The 18,665-nt window shown below is 53.7% G+C and overlaps 4 protein-coding genes across 4 annotated transcripts; 3 read left to right on the forward strand and 1 right to left on the reverse strand.

Moving 5' to 3' along the window:
• Positions 1-1,787: 1,787 nt before the first annotated feature.
• On the forward strand, positions 1,788-6,935 carry Ankrd2 (Ankyrin repeat domain-containing protein 2; the record flags this gene model as incomplete). Its single annotated transcript, XM_036643683.1, has 5 exons — positions 1,788-2,068; positions 2,145-2,726; positions 2,774-3,115; positions 3,167-3,236; positions 3,546-6,935. 5 exons carry the CDS (start codon positions 1,788-1,790, stop codon positions 6,933-6,935), a joined length of 4,665 nt encoding a protein of 1,554 aa, XP_036490576.1.
• A 562-nt stretch (positions 6,936-7,497) lies between these two features.
• CGCS363_v011835 (Beta-glucuronidase) lies at positions 7,498-9,117 on the forward strand (the record flags this gene model as incomplete). Its single annotated transcript, XM_036643684.1, has 1 exon — positions 7,498-9,117. One exon carries the CDS (start codon positions 7,498-7,500, stop codon positions 9,115-9,117), a length of 1,620 nt encoding a protein of 539 aa, XP_036490575.1.
• A 5,827-nt stretch (positions 9,118-14,944) lies between these two features.
• On the forward strand, positions 14,945-16,292 carry rtc (RNA 3'-terminal phosphate cyclase; the record flags this gene model as incomplete). Its single annotated transcript, XM_036643685.1, has 2 exons — positions 14,945-15,104; positions 15,202-16,292. 2 exons carry the CDS (start codon positions 14,945-14,947, stop codon positions 16,290-16,292), a joined length of 1,251 nt encoding a protein of 416 aa, XP_036490578.1.
• A 156-nt stretch (positions 16,293-16,448) lies between these two features.
• Positions 16,449-18,095, reverse strand: CNOT6 (CCR4-NOT transcription complex subunit 6; the record flags this gene model as incomplete). The annotated part of the gene is made up of 2 exons (XM_036643686.1): positions 16,449-17,511; positions 17,566-18,095. The coding sequence occupies 2 exons, from the start codon at positions 18,093-18,095 to the stop codon at positions 16,449-16,451; spliced, it is 1,593 nt and encodes a 530-aa protein (XP_036490577.1).
• Positions 18,096-18,665: the final 570 nt, after the last annotated feature.

Consider the following 18,665-nt stretch of genomic DNA (forward strand, 5'->3'; position numbering starts at 1 on the left):
GATACAATGCCGCGCGCGACTCTTTGCATGCGGTCCAGAGTCCGCCGTCGATGGCGTAGGTCGATTGGTTGCCCTCGTACCAGGACGGGGACGATGTCTCGTCCCCAACTTAAGGGGCTGCAAGAATTCGGTTCTGGTACTTCGAGGTCCGGTTGATGATGCGACCTTTGAATACTTCGGGAATCGGGCTAGTGTTGTCCCACGATTGCAAAATTGAAAAGTATTGGACTCCGCGGGCGCCGATGGGACGTGTTGAGAAGTCCAAATCTGATCTCGAATCTCGTCCGGGAGGAGGGAAAAGGAAGAGATACTTCCTCCAGCCATCTTTTCTGTGCAAATTTCGATATTCCTTGAGATGATATTGTGGTGTTTGAAGTAGGAGTTTCTTCTCGTCTACTATGAGGTTCAAAAGCGGGGATGATGAGAAATGATTCAAAGTCTTATATCAACGTCGCAGAAGAACGAAAGAACATGTAGAATGCAGTAGCAAACTATAGGTGATTCAAATGATAATTTGAAAGAATAAAGGTCAAATAGAGAAGACCATCAAGTTGCCTGAAAACCTTTCGGGGCCTTTTTCGAGTAAAGGTTAGTGTTGCCATCGCAGGGTACCTGAAGGGGTCCTAAGAAGGTTCAAGGCAAAGTCAACGACCCAAATGACTTAGAGTCGCAGGTCCAGATATACATATATGGTTCAGGGTCCTCGCACCTGTGTGGATGAGAATCCAGGGCAATTAACGCAGATTTCAGACCCCTATCAGTTTTTGCAATAGCAGTACACCCACGACTCACATTAGTAAGTCCCCGCATTTCGCAAATTGCAATCAAAATGAAAGCGAAGGCAACGTTCGAAGGCCCTCGGCACTCCGGTCATGTATGACTTGAAACTTTTGAACATAGAGTTTAGGCCTGCGATGGAGCCCGGAGCTTTGCGAACGAGCTTGAGTAAGATGTTGAGTGCCGAGTCTCCTGCTTTTACCTTGACTACTTTGATTGTTCGTAACAGATTGGTTCAAATAGAGATGGAAGTCTGTATCCACTGCAGCTCAGAAAAGTGTCTTTACTTATAAGTGAGGTTTGGGCCTTGGCGCGAAATTAGAATCAAATTGTCAACACAGCCTTCCTGCAAACTCAAAATGAGATGCGTTGCTATGAGTTGTGAATCTCGCAATCCGGTTTTGTACTAGAAACAATCAGCATGACGCCCGCACGATCTGATATGTCATCACTCGGCTCGCTGGACTGGACCAATTAAGGCGCTTCGGAAACACCGCGGCACGGAATGGAGCTGCGCCTGCCTATGGATATGGCTCCGATGCGGCTTTCATGCACAGCAAGGCAGATTTTGAGGCGAGCACAGCCTGAATGGCTAAGAACTTGTTGTCACTGCCAAGCTGAAAGTGTGTGGTGGTGTGTCAGCCTCAAATCAGGCTACCTGACACCGGTACGCCGCGGGCTTTCTGCATCCATGTGAACGCCTGCACCCGAACTTGAACCTATCTGATACTCACAGTAATCTGTTGGAATTTTCTGAGCAAGGGTCAGTCATCCTTTGGTCAATCGGCTGAAGGCATGTTCATTGGCCTTTCTCACTAGTGCCGGCGCCCTCCGGCGACCTTCTGTGCTGACTAGGCTTGCTTACCTCGGGTCACCCAATCAGATTGCTGTTCAGAACAGTCATGGACCTTCTCTGTGCGCAGCTTCAACGCTGTCTCAGTGCTGCCTAAAATCATTGGTGCAATCTCCTCATGAGAAAAATAGAATCAAACATAATTTTTCGCTAGTACATGGGGTATTGTCGCGAGGTCATCAATCATGACGACGACGACGACAATAACAACGACGAAGATTACGACGACGACGACGACGGGGACGACGACGACGACGGGGACGACGACGACGACGATAATAACTACAACGACGACAGCGACGACCGTAACAACGACGAAGACAAAGACAGCGGCGAGGGAGACGATCAGCTACTAATTAGAGGCCATGGACCATCGAACAAAATCGCTTGGCACAACGCTAAGCTGGAACACATTTTTATCCCGGACTTCGACATCCAGTTTAACCTGCGCAGTCTTTTCTGAACAACAGCGCCAAAATGCTCACGGTCTCGATGATGTTCTCCGAGTCGTTAGCGCTCTTAACCTACGACGATACCCGCAAGAGGAGCTCATTGAGGAGGAAGTACTAGGTGAAGGCGAGACCTACGTCGTGAAGAGATGTGCGGTCAAGGGAGGCGACTGTGTCGCCGTCAAGCAGCTTAAGATCAACGATGTATCTGATGACAAGCTATTCCGCCGTAGACTGGGCTCGGTCATTTTCGAGGCTCAGATTATGAGACATCCTCCACTGAGAGCTCACCCTAACCTCCCATCAGCACTAGGATATGGATGGAGCCTTCGCGGAGCATCAGTCATTCCCTACCTCGTCGTCGAATACGCACCACTTGGGACACTAAGAGAGTACATCAAAACAGCCAAGCCTCGTCTTGCCGACGTAGAGATTCTGCTTGGCGACGTATCTTCGGCCTTGTCGGCGCTGCATACATGTGGCATAGTCCATGGCGATGTCAAGTTGGATAATGCACTGGTCTTCCCGTCCTGGGATCGCCCGACCAAGGCTCTTGTGAAGATAACAGACTTTGGTCACGCAATCATCTTGGAGGACAAGGAAGCCAGCCACAGTGACGAGATCATTAAGTACGGAGGCACACTTCTGTAAGTTGCACACTGTCGTGGTTTGGTCATTGGCTCATGTTCAACAGTTACAACGCCCCTGAAGTCAAGACTCAGGATCTTTTCCCGATAGAACGCAAAGACCTGTTGAAATGCGACATTTGGGCTTTTGGCCTTATGGTGTGGGAAGCTTATTTGGACGGCCAGGAATACACAACTTGGCTCGCGAATCACGGGCATGGGCATGTCGATAAGGAGGACCAAAATCCTGTTGATCCATGGAAACTCCTCGAACACGCCAAGCAATGCATGCCCGCCAAACAACTGGGGACCGCCATGTTCATCCGAATCGTTCTCCACAGAACTATCCAGGCAGATCCATCGAAACGAGCTTCAAGCGTACGGGATCTGCCGCTCTACACTAGGTGGACGTAAGTTTTCTAGTCACCAACCTGAGTATTTCTGGCAGCTGATGGATTTAGCGCCGGGGATCTACGCGGCCTTGAAGCCGACTTAGCACTACACTTTGATGTCCCTACTCCTACATATGAGGTAAGCATTCCTGAGTTTTACTATCTAGAAGGGTGCTTCTACCTAAGTGGACTACCATCGGTTCTAAAGTCCCTGTTTGTATTGTCCTACTTGCCATTGTCCTCGTTGTCTTTTCTGTCGTTCTTCGTCACTGTCTTTCTTCTTTCTATCTCTACTGTCCTGGTCATCTCTGTTACTCTGGTAGATCCTGTCAGCCCTATCATCTCTGTCCGCCAGGATAATTATAGGTACACGTTCTGATAGATAAGGCACTCGTTCTCATATAAGTTGTGTTCATGAATTTCGATGATTTATCTAACTCTTTTCAAGATGTTCCGTCTAGACACAGGCAAGGAAGTCCTTTGGGACCACCAACAGCAAATATTCAAAGGCCTTCAACAGACTCATTCCAGCAACAGAGCGAAGGATGAAGGCCCGATAAGCTGGCAAATTGCGCTTTGCTACTACTTGGGGTTTGGAACAGAGCGAGACTTGCAAGAGTCACACAAATTTGCCAAGATCGCTCGGTCTGAAGGTCATCCTATTGCCGCAATCTTCGGTGATCTATTTGATTCTGAGACAGACACGACCACCGAGCCGGCAGGCGACTTGTATGCCACGAAAATCTCGGAATTAATGCAAGTGCAAGGAGCCTTGGCGGAGGAAATACCCGCCCTAGCCAAGGCAATTTTCGATGGGGATCCAGCAGCCGCCATGAATCTCCTGTCTGAAGGAGCATCCTTAGCCTCTTGCACTTCTGACGGATGCGGTCCATTTCATTGGCTGTTCATGATTCGGGACCCAGCCGCTCTTGAGGACATTACCAAGAAGCTTTCCAGAGAGCTGGCACGGCGTCTTGTCAACGTCCCCGCAACCATGATCCGTGAAGCCCATCAACAATGGCCTACCCAGCTGCTGGGAACCCCGCTCGTATTCAGCATATCAGTAAACTGTCTCCCAGCGGTTAAGGCACTCCTCGCCTTGGGTGCAGACCCGCTCGCCCATGCCTACGATGAGTCTCAATACCCACCAGAAGACTCACGCTCCCAATGGACAGCCTTCCATATCGCAGCAAAGTACCATTGCAGCGATATATTGCGTGAACTCATGCGAATTTCTGAGTCTCAGAACTGGGAAGGCCTCGGACCACTCGGTTGCGTTCTTGGTCTCTCCACGCCCCTCGAGCGGCTTGCCATGCACGGTTCGAGTCGCGCGAGTAGGCTAGACGAGACGATCATGCTCATCAAAGACAAACAGTCTCTGAATATGCATGATTCAGATGGGAGGACAGCCATTATGGAGGCCATTGACTTGCAGGATGCGGATGTTGTTGCAGCTCTTCTGCGAGCTGAACCTGGACTTGCAAACACACCGCTTCGCTCGCCGCACGACCCCAACATATTCACCTATCCCCTCCACTTTGCTTGTCAACTAGCGGCAAGACGGAATGTTTCTGACGCCCTCTTGATTCCCCAGCTCATCGAGTCGCAAACTGGAGATCTTCAGCCCTCCACAACGCCGTCTCGAGACCATGTGGGAAGAACTGTGCTCCACCTCGCAGTCACTGGAGCGTCAGGTCTCATCACCAAATGGATCCTAGAGAGCCGTCCCGGGCTACTTCATGTAGAGGATAAATGGGGTCGATCGCCCCTCCATTACTGCGCGTCGTCGGCCAACTGCGATTTGCTTTTAGAAAAGGGAGTAAATATTGACCACACCGATAAAGAAGGGCTTTCGCCCCTCCACAGAGCTTGTCTCATGGGCGCTTGTGCAATTACAGAGGGTCTTCTAAAGAAATCGCCGATATTGGATCTAAGGAACAATGTGTACGGGACGCCGCTGCATTGTGCGGTTATCAGCGGATCTACCGACGTTGTCAACGGGCTTCTCGACGCAGGCGCGCCGATCAACGCGACAGACTTGCGAGGAAATACAGCCGTCCATGTCGCTGCTCAGCTGAACCGATACAATATTCTGCGCAGCCTCCTGGCGAAGGGTGCAGATGTCACCCTGCTCAACTTGGGTGGACGCGATGCAAAGGCTGTTGCTCTTCGTACAGCAAGTACTGGCAATTTTGGCGTTCTTAGCATTCTCCGAAGCACCCAAGCTGAGCACAACGAAGACGTTGATTTGGAATTTAGCCAAGAAAATACTGTCCTTCTTGATCGAGAGGGGCAAGTTGGAGAGGCACTCGCTCCTGACTTTCTCTGGGATGAGGCGTCACTTTCTCTCCAGCAGCCGTACGACACCCTCGACCTCCCGATTAATGCAAAACAGGAACAGGAAAGCGAGAGAGAAGAGACATATGACGAACGGGTAGAAAGACTACAAAGCCTCGATCAAGCTGTTGAAATGATCATCGGAGACCATTTCTCTGATGTCCCCCATCATCATTGGGCTAAGAAAGCCGTCGTCAAGATCGTTTCCATATTCTTCGACGAAATCCTTTGGCAACCTGGTACAATCAACCGAGGAATCGAGATTGTGGCGCGGGCAGCCTACGACTTGGCAACGGTGATGCATTTCTACTACGATGAATCATGGGGAATCCACCACCGCGTGGAGGCGTGGGCAGAATACCTCGTCTCACAAAATGGAATCGGGGTACCGCTACGACTTGAAGCCATCAGAGCGTATCCCAAAGGTGTCCACCCTCGGCGAAAGACCTATGAGTCATCACAGTACGGCATGGTTTCAAGCACCAGCAAGGATGATCTCCTTTATGGCTTTGAAGCTAAAATACTCTCTGAGCAAGATCGTCTCGAAGCCGTCTGGAAGTACATGGAAGAGAATGATCCTTCATCATTACCCCTTGGCGAAAATGAAAAGGCTGTTCTCAAGGATGAAGATGGAAATCCCGTCCGTCTTGCAGACGGAATGACTACGAGGCTTCTACGGCTACCTCCTGTCTTCGCGTTTATGGAACAGAAGTTTCCGGTTGCTAAGGTTGAGAAACCTGTTCCGCGCGTCTTCATACCAGAGAAAGAGATCGATGGTTTGGTACTCCTTGATCCTGGGAATCTTTTGCGGCAAGAAACAAACGACGAAGAGCTTGGTAATGAAAAGACAATCGCCGAGCAGACCGGTGCTGAGACAAGTATGATAGTCGACTCGGAGACCAAGGACGATAAAGATGATAGTGAGAAGGATGATAAAGACGACGAGGACGAAAACAACGAAAGCGACGATGAGAACTGTAGCGACAGTCATGAAAGCGGAAGCGAGTCACACCTAACGTTGCAAGATCAACCGGACTACAGACCCAAATACGAGCCATGCCAGCAAAGCTCGACTTGGTGTAGTCATCTGGAGCAGGCGATCGACTGTATGGTCACTCTTTTCGTCGATAGGAAACCGCGGGAAGTGTTTCCTGCGAGACAGGAGTTAGACATCCAGGCCATGGTGCGGTGGGAAATGAAGGCGTGGGAGATGGTCGTTCCGCAATTTGGAGTTACTCGTTACGCGTCAACGCTCGAACAGTATTTTCCGCAACTTTCTGGTCAGTCAGGGCGAGAAAACGCGTCTCGTTCCTATTTGGCTTGGAAAGAGAGGTCAAGCCCTGCGCTTCGAGAGTCAGTCGGAGACGAGCACTGGAACTCTGAAGCAAAGGTGGCTCGAGATGAGTTCTACATTAATTTTTACGCGGCCTGCCACCGCAAGTTGAAGGAGAGGTATGATGGAGGCTTGGAGACCGACTCAGACAGCGATGACAACTCGTAAGAGGGTTTGGACCAAAACCTGGGAACCAACCCAGAAAGCACATGGCAGACACCGCGCCCAGAGTCAGCTGCAGCCTATGACAGCCCACAACGTCTCTTAGTCTCGTATTTGTACAATATTTACCAGCTAGCCCAATGTCAACAGTTCTTTCGGAACCTCGGAGCCGAGATCCCCGCATCAACGTCGTGCGCGATCTGGGGTCGGTGGGGTGAGCTTTCCCCGCTTCCCCGCGATGACCTCTGGCGCGCCAATCATGGCCTTCAATCATCTTGAAATGGCTTTGAAAAGGTGACATCCCTTGGCAAGTGGCTTGCCCATGATGCCATGAACCATGACAGGGTCGCTTTCTGCACTTGAAAGGATCAGAGGACACTAGCGAGTCCATTCACGTTGACCCGGGCACCATGGCATCGTCATTTTCCGTCTTGTCGGTACAATCTTGTCCGTCCCTGGCAGCATACAGCCATGATATAAGAGCACTATGAGGCGACTCCATGGGCTTGAACAGTCCCTTCATGTCTCAGGTTCCTCTTCCGTCGTCGAAACGCAGTAGCCTGTCATCATGGGTCTTCTCTGGAGTGCCACGACCTTGCTCGCCGCTCGCGCAGCCAACGCTCTTCCAGCAAGCTCGACTTCGAGCGCCTCAACCCTGAACGTGCCGAGAACGGCCGCGGGAGCTTCGATCCCTCACACCAACTCCTTCGCCTCATTCTCCTTTGAGCCCGCCTTCTGGGTCGAGTTCTTCGGCAACTCCACGACCCCGAACAACCTCACCTTTGGCCTCCTCGACCGCATTCACGAGCATGGAGGACACCCCGTCATCCGTCCCGGCGGCATCACCATGGACAGCATGATCTTTGACCCGGAAGGCCCCGACTCCGTCCGGACTACCAGCCCCGAAGGCGGCGTGTGGCGGACGACCGTCGGTCCGAACTACTACAAGAGCTGGGACAACTTCCCCGAAGGCACAAAGTTCATCTCGACGCTCAACTTTGGCAACGAGAGCCTGGACATCGCCAGAGACCTCGCGGTAGCTTCTACAAAGTACCAAGGCGACAAGATCGCGTACTTTGAACTGGGCAATGAACCGACCAACTACGAGTCCACGCGCTGGAACTACTCAACGCAAGCGTACGTCGACCAGTGGAAAGAGTACACCCACGCCATCGACGCCGCCGTCAACGACACCGGCACCAACAACCTCACCAGCGAGCGCTGGTGGGCGTCCTCCGCGACCACCGACGACTCGGGCCTCGAGGTCCGGCCGATCGCCCTCATCCCCGCCGGCGTCGACTCGGAACACCAGGTCGGCGTCTACTCGATCCACTCCTACCCCTTCTCGACCTGCGACCCGGCCCGCAACGTGCGCGCGACGATCGAGAACATCCTCAACCACACGGAGCTCGTGCGCTACTGCGACGAGGAGATCTACCCCTCCGCCCGCGCGGCGCTCGACGTCGGCAAGAGCTGGAACATTGGCGAGTTCAACTCCGTCTCGTGCTCCGGCAAGCCCAACGTGACCGACACGTTCGCGCAGGCCCTCTGGGTCGTCGACAGCGAGCTCATCTACGCCACGCGCAATGCGTCCGCGACGCACCTGCACATGGGCGCCACGCTCGTCCTCCAGTCCAGCGACCAGAGCAACACCCCCGGCGAGAACGGCAGCCCTGGGTACAGCACGTACTCGATGCTCTACCCGCGCGATAGCCTCAAGCGTGGTCCAGCTCGCGCGCTGCCGTCGTTCCTTGCCCAGCTATTCATGGCCGAGGCGTTTGCGGTTGAGGGGACGCAGGTCCGCGCTCTGGACGCGCCTTCTGGCGTTGACTCCGAGAGCTTCGCCGCTTATGCCTTCTACGTCGATGACGCCATCTCCAAGATTGCACTCATCAACTTGAAGCCTTATTACGCCAACTCCACCTCCGACTTCTCTGTCAGCGTTGATTTAACTTCTCTTGCAGATGCTGCAAAGGGAGAGAGCATCTATGCAAAGCGCATGACCGCGCCCTATGTGAACACCGGCGACACCAACTTAGCAATCTTCGGTGGCCAGTCATTCCCCCAAGGACAGCCTGTAGGAGATATGGTCATCGAGAAAGTCGACGGAACGGTGGATGTCAGGGGTAGTGAAGCGGTCCTGGTGTTCTTCGACGAGAACGGGGTGTACGGACTGCAGAAAGATTAGTCAGAATTTGCGTACAGGAAAGAACACCAGCATAATCAAATCGAGTATTCTCAGAACCCAAACAATCAAACCGTTGTAGTAAGTGCTGTGACCTTGACTTCGCAGCCCAAGGAGCCCGACATGCCAAAGGTACTTTGGCTGGGCCTGGATGCTTCAGTCGCGAGATCCCAGCCTGAATCCGCCTATTCAGACCCAATCCAGGTCTCGAGACGTATGACGCACACCGAGCATGGTTTCTCTGCGTTTGAAAGGACACGCTCATGAAAATTCTGACTCTGCGAGGCAGTGTTCCCGTCGGCGTTTTCGACGCCTGGGCACACCGCACGGCACAGCACTTGTACCAGCTGGGCCGCAGACCTACAGCATTCCTCCATCTGGTACAACATAACCAAGGCCAGCCAGCATGGTAGCGAGCCAGTCACCGATGGCTGGTACAGCCAGTATGAGCACCACCTTCATGACTGCAGTGGCGGCGGCTTTGCCGACTCAGCCAGTACTTTTGGGTCTTTGATGTCTCTGGGGCGCTTCTAGGATGAATCATTTCTCTCCTCGAACGAACAGGGCTGGGTTCAACGGCTTCGATACGCCTCAGCCGCAACTCCATTGCGATAACGGGATGTTGGCAAGGCTGTCGCCTGAAAATTCCAACAAACGTTCGGCAGATCAAGCGAAGCAATTTCAAAGCGGTCGTAGCAGGCAGTAAAAGGGCCGAAACGTCTGGTTTGGTCGCATCTGACGCGTGTCAATCGTAGGGGGCGGTCATAGATTCTCCCTGAGGAAGCAGGACCGAATAGATGTTGACCATTGATGCTGGTATCATGCAAGAAGTCTGACGAGTTTCTGCAAAATAGAAGAATTGTTAAGAGCGAGGAGGATGCAATCCCCTGCTGAGCTGAGATCAGAGACAGGGCACGCGCGGGATAGAACTCCAAAACCCACGCGATAGCCTTGTTGTATCATCGCAGCCTCGACTTGATCATCAACCTTTCGGCCGTCGAGCCTTTCGGCCGTGCCAGGGAGAGTGTGTCAGCAGTTTCAGCCCTGATGCTTCACAATAGAGTGTGGTTGCAATTATCCAGCTTTGGTCAGCGTTCCGTCAAATTAGGCAAGTGAGTGACTCCGGGGGCCATTCAGCCCAGCCTGATCATGAGTTTAGGGAAAACGAGATGGTGGACCGCGTCTAAAGAACGAGTAACAGTCGCCAGGCGCCATCTTGCAGTTTTCTCTTTGCTGTCTCGTCTCAAAATCGTCTTGTTCACTGCGATGGTAGCTCCTGGGGGCGGCGAGAAGCAGTGGCTTCGGCCAAAAACGCGTGTGTCGCCGGGAGTCCTTTAGGTGTCGGCCCCAACGGCATCATGACGTGTGACCAAGCATTCTACCAGGCTGAAGCTCGCTTATCAAGAAGGGCAAGCTTCTTGTCGATAAACATTCTGTGCTTATCCATTGCCGGGCAAATACATCCACCCTCTACCGTTCCAGGCCTTGCAAGCTGACTCTTGGAGAACGGCACAGCGGCCAGCTGCATTTTCCACTCTTCTGCGTCTTCGAAGAGTTCGCATCTGACAATCTTCTGTGCGTTCATGCTAAGCGCTGGTCCGCTGGAGAACTGTGGTGCCCAAGAACAGGTAGGGAGCATGTTGATTGCGAAGAAAAAGCAAAATGGTGGAGACTTGCATGGTTGCGCTGAATGCCAAAATGGGATCGGCCCGCATACAGCCTGACCATTGCATTTCAGAACAACGCGGCCACCTCAGCTTCTCTCTCAGCTGATCGCGACGTGAATCCTTCGATTCATGAAAATGACGGGACATCGTTTCTGCGTCGCCTTTCGGTGGGCTTAGGCTTCGACGATAAACAGTTTGGTCGTGAGACAATCGCAGGGCTAAGCGATGGTGTTGAGAGACAAAAAGGGGGGCGGTAATTATCGGCAGGTAAGCAAAAGCCCCTCACTCTGCCCCCCTCTCCCTCGAGCGTCATTCGTAGGTAGCCGCGTTCCACAGCTCGGAAGCAGAGGTATTCCTGGAATCGCTGGTGCTCTCGTCGCTCTGTCTTCGTCTCTGTGAGGAGCTCCAGAGTCGAGTCCGGAACTCCCAAAACCGAGTCTCGTGCGAGGGACATTGTTTCCCCGGGGAGCAATGCTTGTGTTTCCGGGGCTTGCTCTGGCCTGCAGCTACTGTCGTCATATGCCCTTCCCCGCTTCCTGCTCACTCTAAGGTATCCTGCCCCGTCTCAAGGGGATAAGAGAACAGCGGCTTCCAGGTTCCATCTTTGCACGGCCTCGCTCCGTTGCTCGTATCCTCTTGCCACTTGATTCTGCCATGCCGCAGTACCGGGGCTTTCTCGTAGGCACTCCGCCAACGTCCTCTCACCGACGGCTGGGACGGTTGACCTTTGGGGGCGATGAGGGGGCTTGTTTACACCGCGCCCTAGGCTGCCATCGACAGCAGCAGCTCGGCGTGGCAGTGGTGATGAAGTGGCTAGCGCAGGCTGACCCTAGCCACAAGTTTGGTGCCGTTTTCTCTCTTTCTCTAACCTTTTCCCCTTCCCTCATTCTTCACCGGGCGAGGACCGAGGGAGTTTGCTTTTTGCCTTCCAGAGCAACAGCGGATGACGAAGCTGATTCCCTGCTAAGCAGGTGACATGTCAGACGCGCGAACGGGCACCATCCCAGGTACCGGCCTGGATCCGAACCCCTCCAGTCCTGCCCAGGTCTTCCCTGGCGACCCATCCGTCGACTCAAACGCCGGTATTCGGTGGTTCGCCAAGGCATCCCCTTCTCGTCTCGTCACCGCGTACTTCTCGCTTGCGGTTGCTGTCGCCTCCATCTGGCCTCATGACATTAGTCATGGCGATTGATGGCCTACGTCGTCCCACTGGTCAGACCAAGAGAGTTTGACGCCGCCACAAGGTTCCTGGTGAGCTTTCGCGCACCCGCGCGGTGCTGTGAAGAGCACCTTGGGCTCGCTCGGTCCATCTGCCAAGTGTAAAAAGATCCATTGGCTGCGCCGCGCCGAGGAAACACTAGCCAGGAAGCCGTGGTGGGCGCAGAGCTTAGTGCCTGTCGGCTTGCTGCCTGCTGGCCTGAGAAAGTTTCGTGACTCCGTCCTTTAAAGGGTCTCGAGGGCCCCTTTGAAGGGCATGAGCATATACAGCAAGAATCTTAGAAGAAGAGATAACTCCCTACCTTCCTAGACTCGATACCACACCTCCTTCACTGTACCCCCATCAGACACAACTTCCAAATGACGCACAAGAGCAGTTCACACAGCTCCAAGTCTAAGTCAAAGACTATGTCGTCGTCAGCTGCCTCCAGTGGACGTCAGTCCAGCAACACCGCAACATACGCGAACTCAAACGCAAGCCGCGGTGGCTCACAGAGCTATGGCTCGACGTATAATGACGCGGGAAGTTTTGGGTAAGGAGAGCAAGCGGCCAAGGATAAGAAGTATTACTGACAACGAAAGGGGGCACAGTAATCCTCGGGCGGCGGGTGCGGCTGCTTCTCAACAGTCAAGCGCTGATTATGCCCGGAACCATTCTGGTGTTGCATACAAGCCGTATGAACATGGTGCCACCGCTACCGCAGCGATCAAGAGGGTGAACAGCCAATTCCCCAGTAGCGGGCACTCGCAACAGTCGTATTACTCTCCGAACTTGGATTTGGATGACCACTATCAATACGGGAAACGGTAAAGATTGATCGACGTTGGTGATGGTGTAAGAGTGTTGGGTTGATCCATGTGAGTTCAGTCTTCCACCAAGAGTATCCTTAAGGACGTTGCTAACATATCTACTTCGAGAGTTAGTCCCAAGTTGAACGATAGATGTCCGATATACCTATTTCACACTTTTGTCGACCTCATATTACCCCTCCATACCTATAAGGCAAAGACAAAACACCATTCGGATAGAAAGATGGCATCTGCGAAGACGGTTCTGAAATACCAATGTGAAGAAACACACACCAAGGGCCCGCGTGCCCAATATATACGAGGCGTTGCAGGGATAGAATAGGCGTTTGGATATTGTCTTGAGAAATACTGTTGCGACGTCGAAGGGGTTTCCGGTTTCCAGATTGTCACACTTGGGTGCCCCTCTCTTTTGTTGTTTGCTCCTTCGTAGAACAATAGAGTGTCGTCAGTCGTCCCCTTTCCTTTGATGCAAGTGACATAAGTGAGCGAGGTCGACTTATATATCTGCCCAGCTTTCCAAGGCGTCGAGGCAACTACATGTATTGTGATTCACACAAGCACATGCAACATTGTTTTTTCCACCAGTTGTCTGCCACATGGAGAGGCGTTCTCTGTGTCGCGTTCATGCCGCGTCGTCCAGGTCTAGGCGTGTCGAGGCTGCCTAGAGGTGTATGCCCAAGATGATGACTGGTCGCCGGTTGCTTGGGTCAGGTTTGGTGGCATATGCGTACCAGCCACGAAGTCGTGGTCAAATCAATCAAGAGAGGCTCTCCCGTCCGCAAGCCTCAACGAAAACATCAACCTTCTTGTATGTGCTCGACAGCCACCTCTTCGATGCAAAGCCACAGCCGCAGGCCTCTGGAAATTTTTGCCTCCCTCGCCGCTACCGTGAATCATCGCTTCGCCTTATCACGACTCATGCGCGTCAACCAAGTTTTCCCCGAAGCCTCGGTTGAAGTCAATGCCTGTTTTTGGCCACTAGCCGATTACACAGCATTTGGGTCGTCGAATGAATTCGGCCGAGTGTGTTAATCCACCGGCAGTGCATGCATGCCGATCGCGTCCTGGATACTGGCCGTTGCCAACTGAGGCATTGCCGTGGGCGCTGATTGGCCCCTGCCGTGCTGCGTACAGTGTCTCGGCTCAGTGGAGGTGCCGGAGGCGGCGGAGGCCCGCCGAAAATGAAGCCATCTCCGAACGACTTTTTTGCCACAGAAAATTCGAGAGAAAGAGAAGGTGATAGAAGTAGAAAACGAAAACGGAGAAAAGGGAGAAGAAGAGCTGGGGTGAAGATTGAGTCGGGTCCAAGCGGCGGTATGTAAAGTTATGAAAGCGGGATCGACCGGGCCCAAAGAACTTTATCCACGCCCGCAAACAGCCGGAATCAAGGGCCAAAACGAAGTATGGGGAAAACCCACCATGCAACAACCCTTGGGAAACGTCAATCGAGAATTTCATCGAGAATATCTATGCATCATGGTGGACTGGGGATGGGCATCTCTTAAAGCCCCATTTCATGTGCTGACGACGCAGAGGGTCGGTCGAACCACTCGAAAGCAGACCACCACGTTCCTTTAAGGGGCTCAGACTCATCCTTGACTGCGCCATTGCAGGCAACGGAATTCATGATTTATTTCCGGTTCTGCAGCGGGTAGTTAGATTATCAGACAAACAGAGAAGCATCCTAATTGAGAATGCTTTTTCGACACCTACCTAGTTGAGATAGATGGGCGATGGGCGCGGGAGCTTAATGAGGCCGCTGTTGTGTTACGCCGAGTGAGTCAACGACGAACCACGGTCCTCCTCTATCGCTTAAATAGGCATCCATGGGCAGTAGTCATATTAACCTGGCTTTGCTTATTTTGCAATTCAAATACCTTGAGAGCACTTGAGCGCCAAAAGTTCTTTTTCCCAAACCTACGAGAAAGAACTTTCTATCACTGTCTTCAGCAGCTGACAAAACGCTCTTGTCTCATCCGCCTCATCCACCCTCGCAGCGGTGATCCCCGAAGGCGTACCAAGACCAATTGAAATCTGGGTCAGCAAGCAGCACACTTACACGCGTATTCCACCGAAAACACTTCGGTCTTACTTGAATATTTTCCGGGCACAATTTAACGACAGACATCATCCCAATGGGCAAAGTAAAGACAATTGAAATAGACGGACGCACCGGCGAAGGCGGTGGCCAGCTGGTCCGCGTCGCCGTCGCCTTGGCCTCGGTTACTTCCCAGCCTGTCAAGATCATCCATGTTAGAGGGAACCGACCTACCCGTTCAGGCGGGAAGTCGGGAGGTTCGTGCTTTCCAGCTTCCCTATTCTGTCACTTCGTAAAGAAGCACTGCCCCAATAGGCAACTGAAGTTGCGTCCTCAGCTGACGTCTTCCTTCAGGTCTCAAAGCTCAGCACGTCACTGCCATCAGATGGCTAGCAGAAGCCACCGAAGCAGACGTGGAAGGGTTAGAAGTCGGCAGCAGCACACTCGTCTTCATCCCACGGATCCCGCCAGCCGGTGCCTTGGATGGGAAGAGCAGATGGATCAAGATCACCGCGGACACGGGCGCTGCCAGCACCTTGCTGATCCTCCAGGCAATCCTTCCCTTCCTCCTCTACGCCGCGGACGGCGAGGAGGAGCCGACCCCAGTGGAGCTCGAAATAACAGGCGGGACAAACGTGGGCATGTCATTAAGCTACGAATACCTCGACCAAGTCCTCCTCCCCAGGCTCCAAGACGTCTTTGGCATCACCATCGAAAGGAATCTCAAGAAACGCGGCTGGAGTCTCGGTCCGCAGAGCAGAGGCTCAATATGCCTAACAATCCACCCTCTCAAACGGGGCCAGAGACTAAAGCCACTCATCCCATCATCAGAGCATGACTTTGAAGTCCGCCACGTAGACGTCTCCATGATCGTCCCCTCGCACATGCACTCAGATCTCCAAAACGCCCTCACAAAAGACATCACAGCCCACGTTCCCACCGCAGAGGTAGCCTTCAAGATCGTCGAGGACTCGGGCCACGACGCGCGCATCTACGTGCTGCTCGTCGCCCGCTCCGCCACGGGGCTCCGCTGGGGCCGCGACATACTCATGTCCACGCCGAAGAAGGGGAAGCAAAAAGAAAGCGTCGCGTCGCTGGTCTCGCGGCGGGTAGTCAGAGACCTAGCCAAGGAGCTGTCAGTAAAGGGTTCAGTCTGCGACGAGTTCCTCCAAGACCAGCTCGTCATCTTCCAGGCGCTCGCCGAGGGCCGCACGTCGTTCTCGCGAAGCCCCGTGGCGGAGGGCGCCGACGCGAAGACGTTACAGCAGAACGTGGCGGAGTTGGGTCTTGGAGAAAGAATGAGGCGGGATAGGACTGAGAAACCTTTCGGACAGGGAAGCATGCATTCGCAGACGGCGAGGTGGGTTGCTTCTGAGATCCTGCCAGGGTTGAAGTGGTACAACAAAGGCGAGATATGCGAAGGTGTTGGAACGAGCTTCAGTTGAAGAACTGGCTAATCAGAAAACGCCATTGCCTATACCCCTGAAGATAACAATAAATTCGAATGTCCTGCCCCCAACTCCTAGCCTTTTGAACCGTGACATACGCGCATTCGTGTTCCGCACTGAAACCCCGCCAAGGGGCTCTCAGCCACGATTCTCTTACGCGGCATCCTCAACAGGTCGAATCGACCACTGCCCTTCCCTGACCTCAGCGGGTCCACACTTCCACGAGCACCCTCTTCTCAAAAATGGCACAGCACCGTCGTTCTCCTCGAGAAGATCGGTCCATGGCCGCGACCGAAGGAAGTGGTTGCCTTCCCTTTGTCTGCTCTCGACCAAGCAGACCTGCCACCACTCCAGCCACTGGACGGTCGGCGCCACGAACGGCTTCTTACAAGTGCAACAGGTCTGGCCACCGACCTCTTTCTGATCGGCGGCACGTTCCAGCAGGCCCTGTAGCTTTGGCATCTCGGGGATGTAGTCTGGCAACTCCTCGAGGTTCGAGGTCTTGTAGGCGCTGCGGAGAGCCAGCTCCATCAAGCTCGGCACGCGGCTTCCCTGCGTGCTCATCACGCTCCTGCCTGCTGATTTGGAATGATACGGGGCCGACGAGGGAGGTGTGACGAGGGAGGCGCCATCAACCTCCGGCCTGTCAATCGGCACCATCACCGCCTCGGGGTCGAGGCGGAAGTCTGAGTGCGAGAATCCTGATGTGTCCAGGTAGTGGACCGGAGACCGCGCGAAGAATCTTCCAGCAGTACCGCTGAATCCTTCTCGCCAGGCTTCCAGCAAATTCTTGCCCTCAGGATCTTCAGCAGTAAGGTTGTCCATGTCACTAAGACGGGGAAGATCAGCGTTCTGGAAGAAATGGTTGCCTTGGAGGAGAAGCTCCACGAGAGACGAGGGCGCAGCCATCAGGTCGAGCAACTCGGCAGGCAAGTATCTGAGCAGGTTCTGGGCCAGGTTGAGAGTTTTGAGCTTGCGCATCTTGCCAATCGCTGGAGGCAGCTCTCTCAGCCTACATCCGCGCAGAGACAACACCGTCAGATGCTCCAGATCAAAGATGGCACCAGGGAGCCTTTGAAGAGGATTGCGGTAGAGGTAGAGTTCCAAAGAAGGATCCTTATGTTCAAAAGGCACTCCTTCGGCGACAACGGGGATGCAAGAGAACTCAGACAATATCCGAATAGTCGCGTCAGAAAGCGACTTGAGACCCATCATTCTGCCAGGGGGTTAGCACGCATCGCCTGCCCTCCGGTCGCCAAAAGTGACTCACGAGAGATCAATCTTTTCCTCCCCTGCGTCCACGAATCTCTGAATCTTCTCCCGCGCCTCCACCTCTTCCGAAGGAACCACATTGCGACGAACCGGTGCGGGGGCCGCATTCAGCTGGGGCAACCGCGCCTGCGTCGGCAGCTCGGGCATCATTGTGTCGTCCCCGTCGGTGCTGTCGCTTCCCATCCAAACACCAGAATCCATGTCGCGCTTGAACGCCCTCTTGCCCCTCAACGCCGGCCGCGGTTCTCCCGTGGCCGAGTCGGATGATGCAGCAGGCTGCTGTTGGTACCATGATCCAATGTACCGCTTCTTGCGTCTCCCCTCGATGTAGTTGTCCAGGCCCGGGTCGTCATCGCTGGAGAAGACGGCTGGATCGCTCGAATTGGACCATGACGGCGGCGCGGCCGAATAGCTCTTGAGGTCGTACCTGCGCTTCTTTGGGTTATTGGGTTTGCTGCTGAAACGCTCCGTTTGCGCGTTCCAGCTTAGGGAGGGTGGGAGACTCGGGAGACTAGGTTCGTCGGACATCTCGAAGAATGGGAAAGGGAGAGATTAGGAGGAAGTGGACAGAAACGAAATTGTGCGCAAGGAGAGGTCTAAGTGAAGCTTACCCCCAGCGCAGCGCCCGCCCGCCACCGGCAGGAGTGGAACACGGCCAGGCGCGTCGTGACGCAAGTGGGGGCTCAACGCGTTCGGCGGCCGGGATTAGGTTCCACAGGGGACTGCGATCACACGATCTCCGACCCAAGCTCCGAGCAGCTCCAAACTTGCCGAGGAGGTGCCTGTCGCAATTTGGTAAATCGAGTTGAACTGCTCAGCATTCAATCGATGTGCTCTTTGAAGCCTCAACGCTTGTTTACATCTGCGGCAGCCTGACCAACACGCTACCGCGCGTCCTAACTTGACCGGAGCTCTCCGGATACGGTTAGCGGGGTACTCTGTATCGAATCGAAGAACATGGACAGTGAACAACCCTGAACCCCCACATGCATCTTCAAGGGTCCATCCGCTACAACACGCGGGGCACCAAATGCACGACACGATGCCAGCAACCAGCTCTGTCCCTGGCTTTTTTCCAAAGTTGAGCAACGCTGTTCA

The sequence above is a fragment of the Colletotrichum siamense genome, assembly GCF_013390195.1.
Source record: "Colletotrichum siamense strain Cg363 chromosome Unknown KSG_Cg363_contig08, whole genome shotgun sequence".
Lineage (NCBI taxonomy): Eukaryota > Fungi > Ascomycota > Sordariomycetes > Glomerellales > Glomerellaceae > Colletotrichum > Colletotrichum siamense.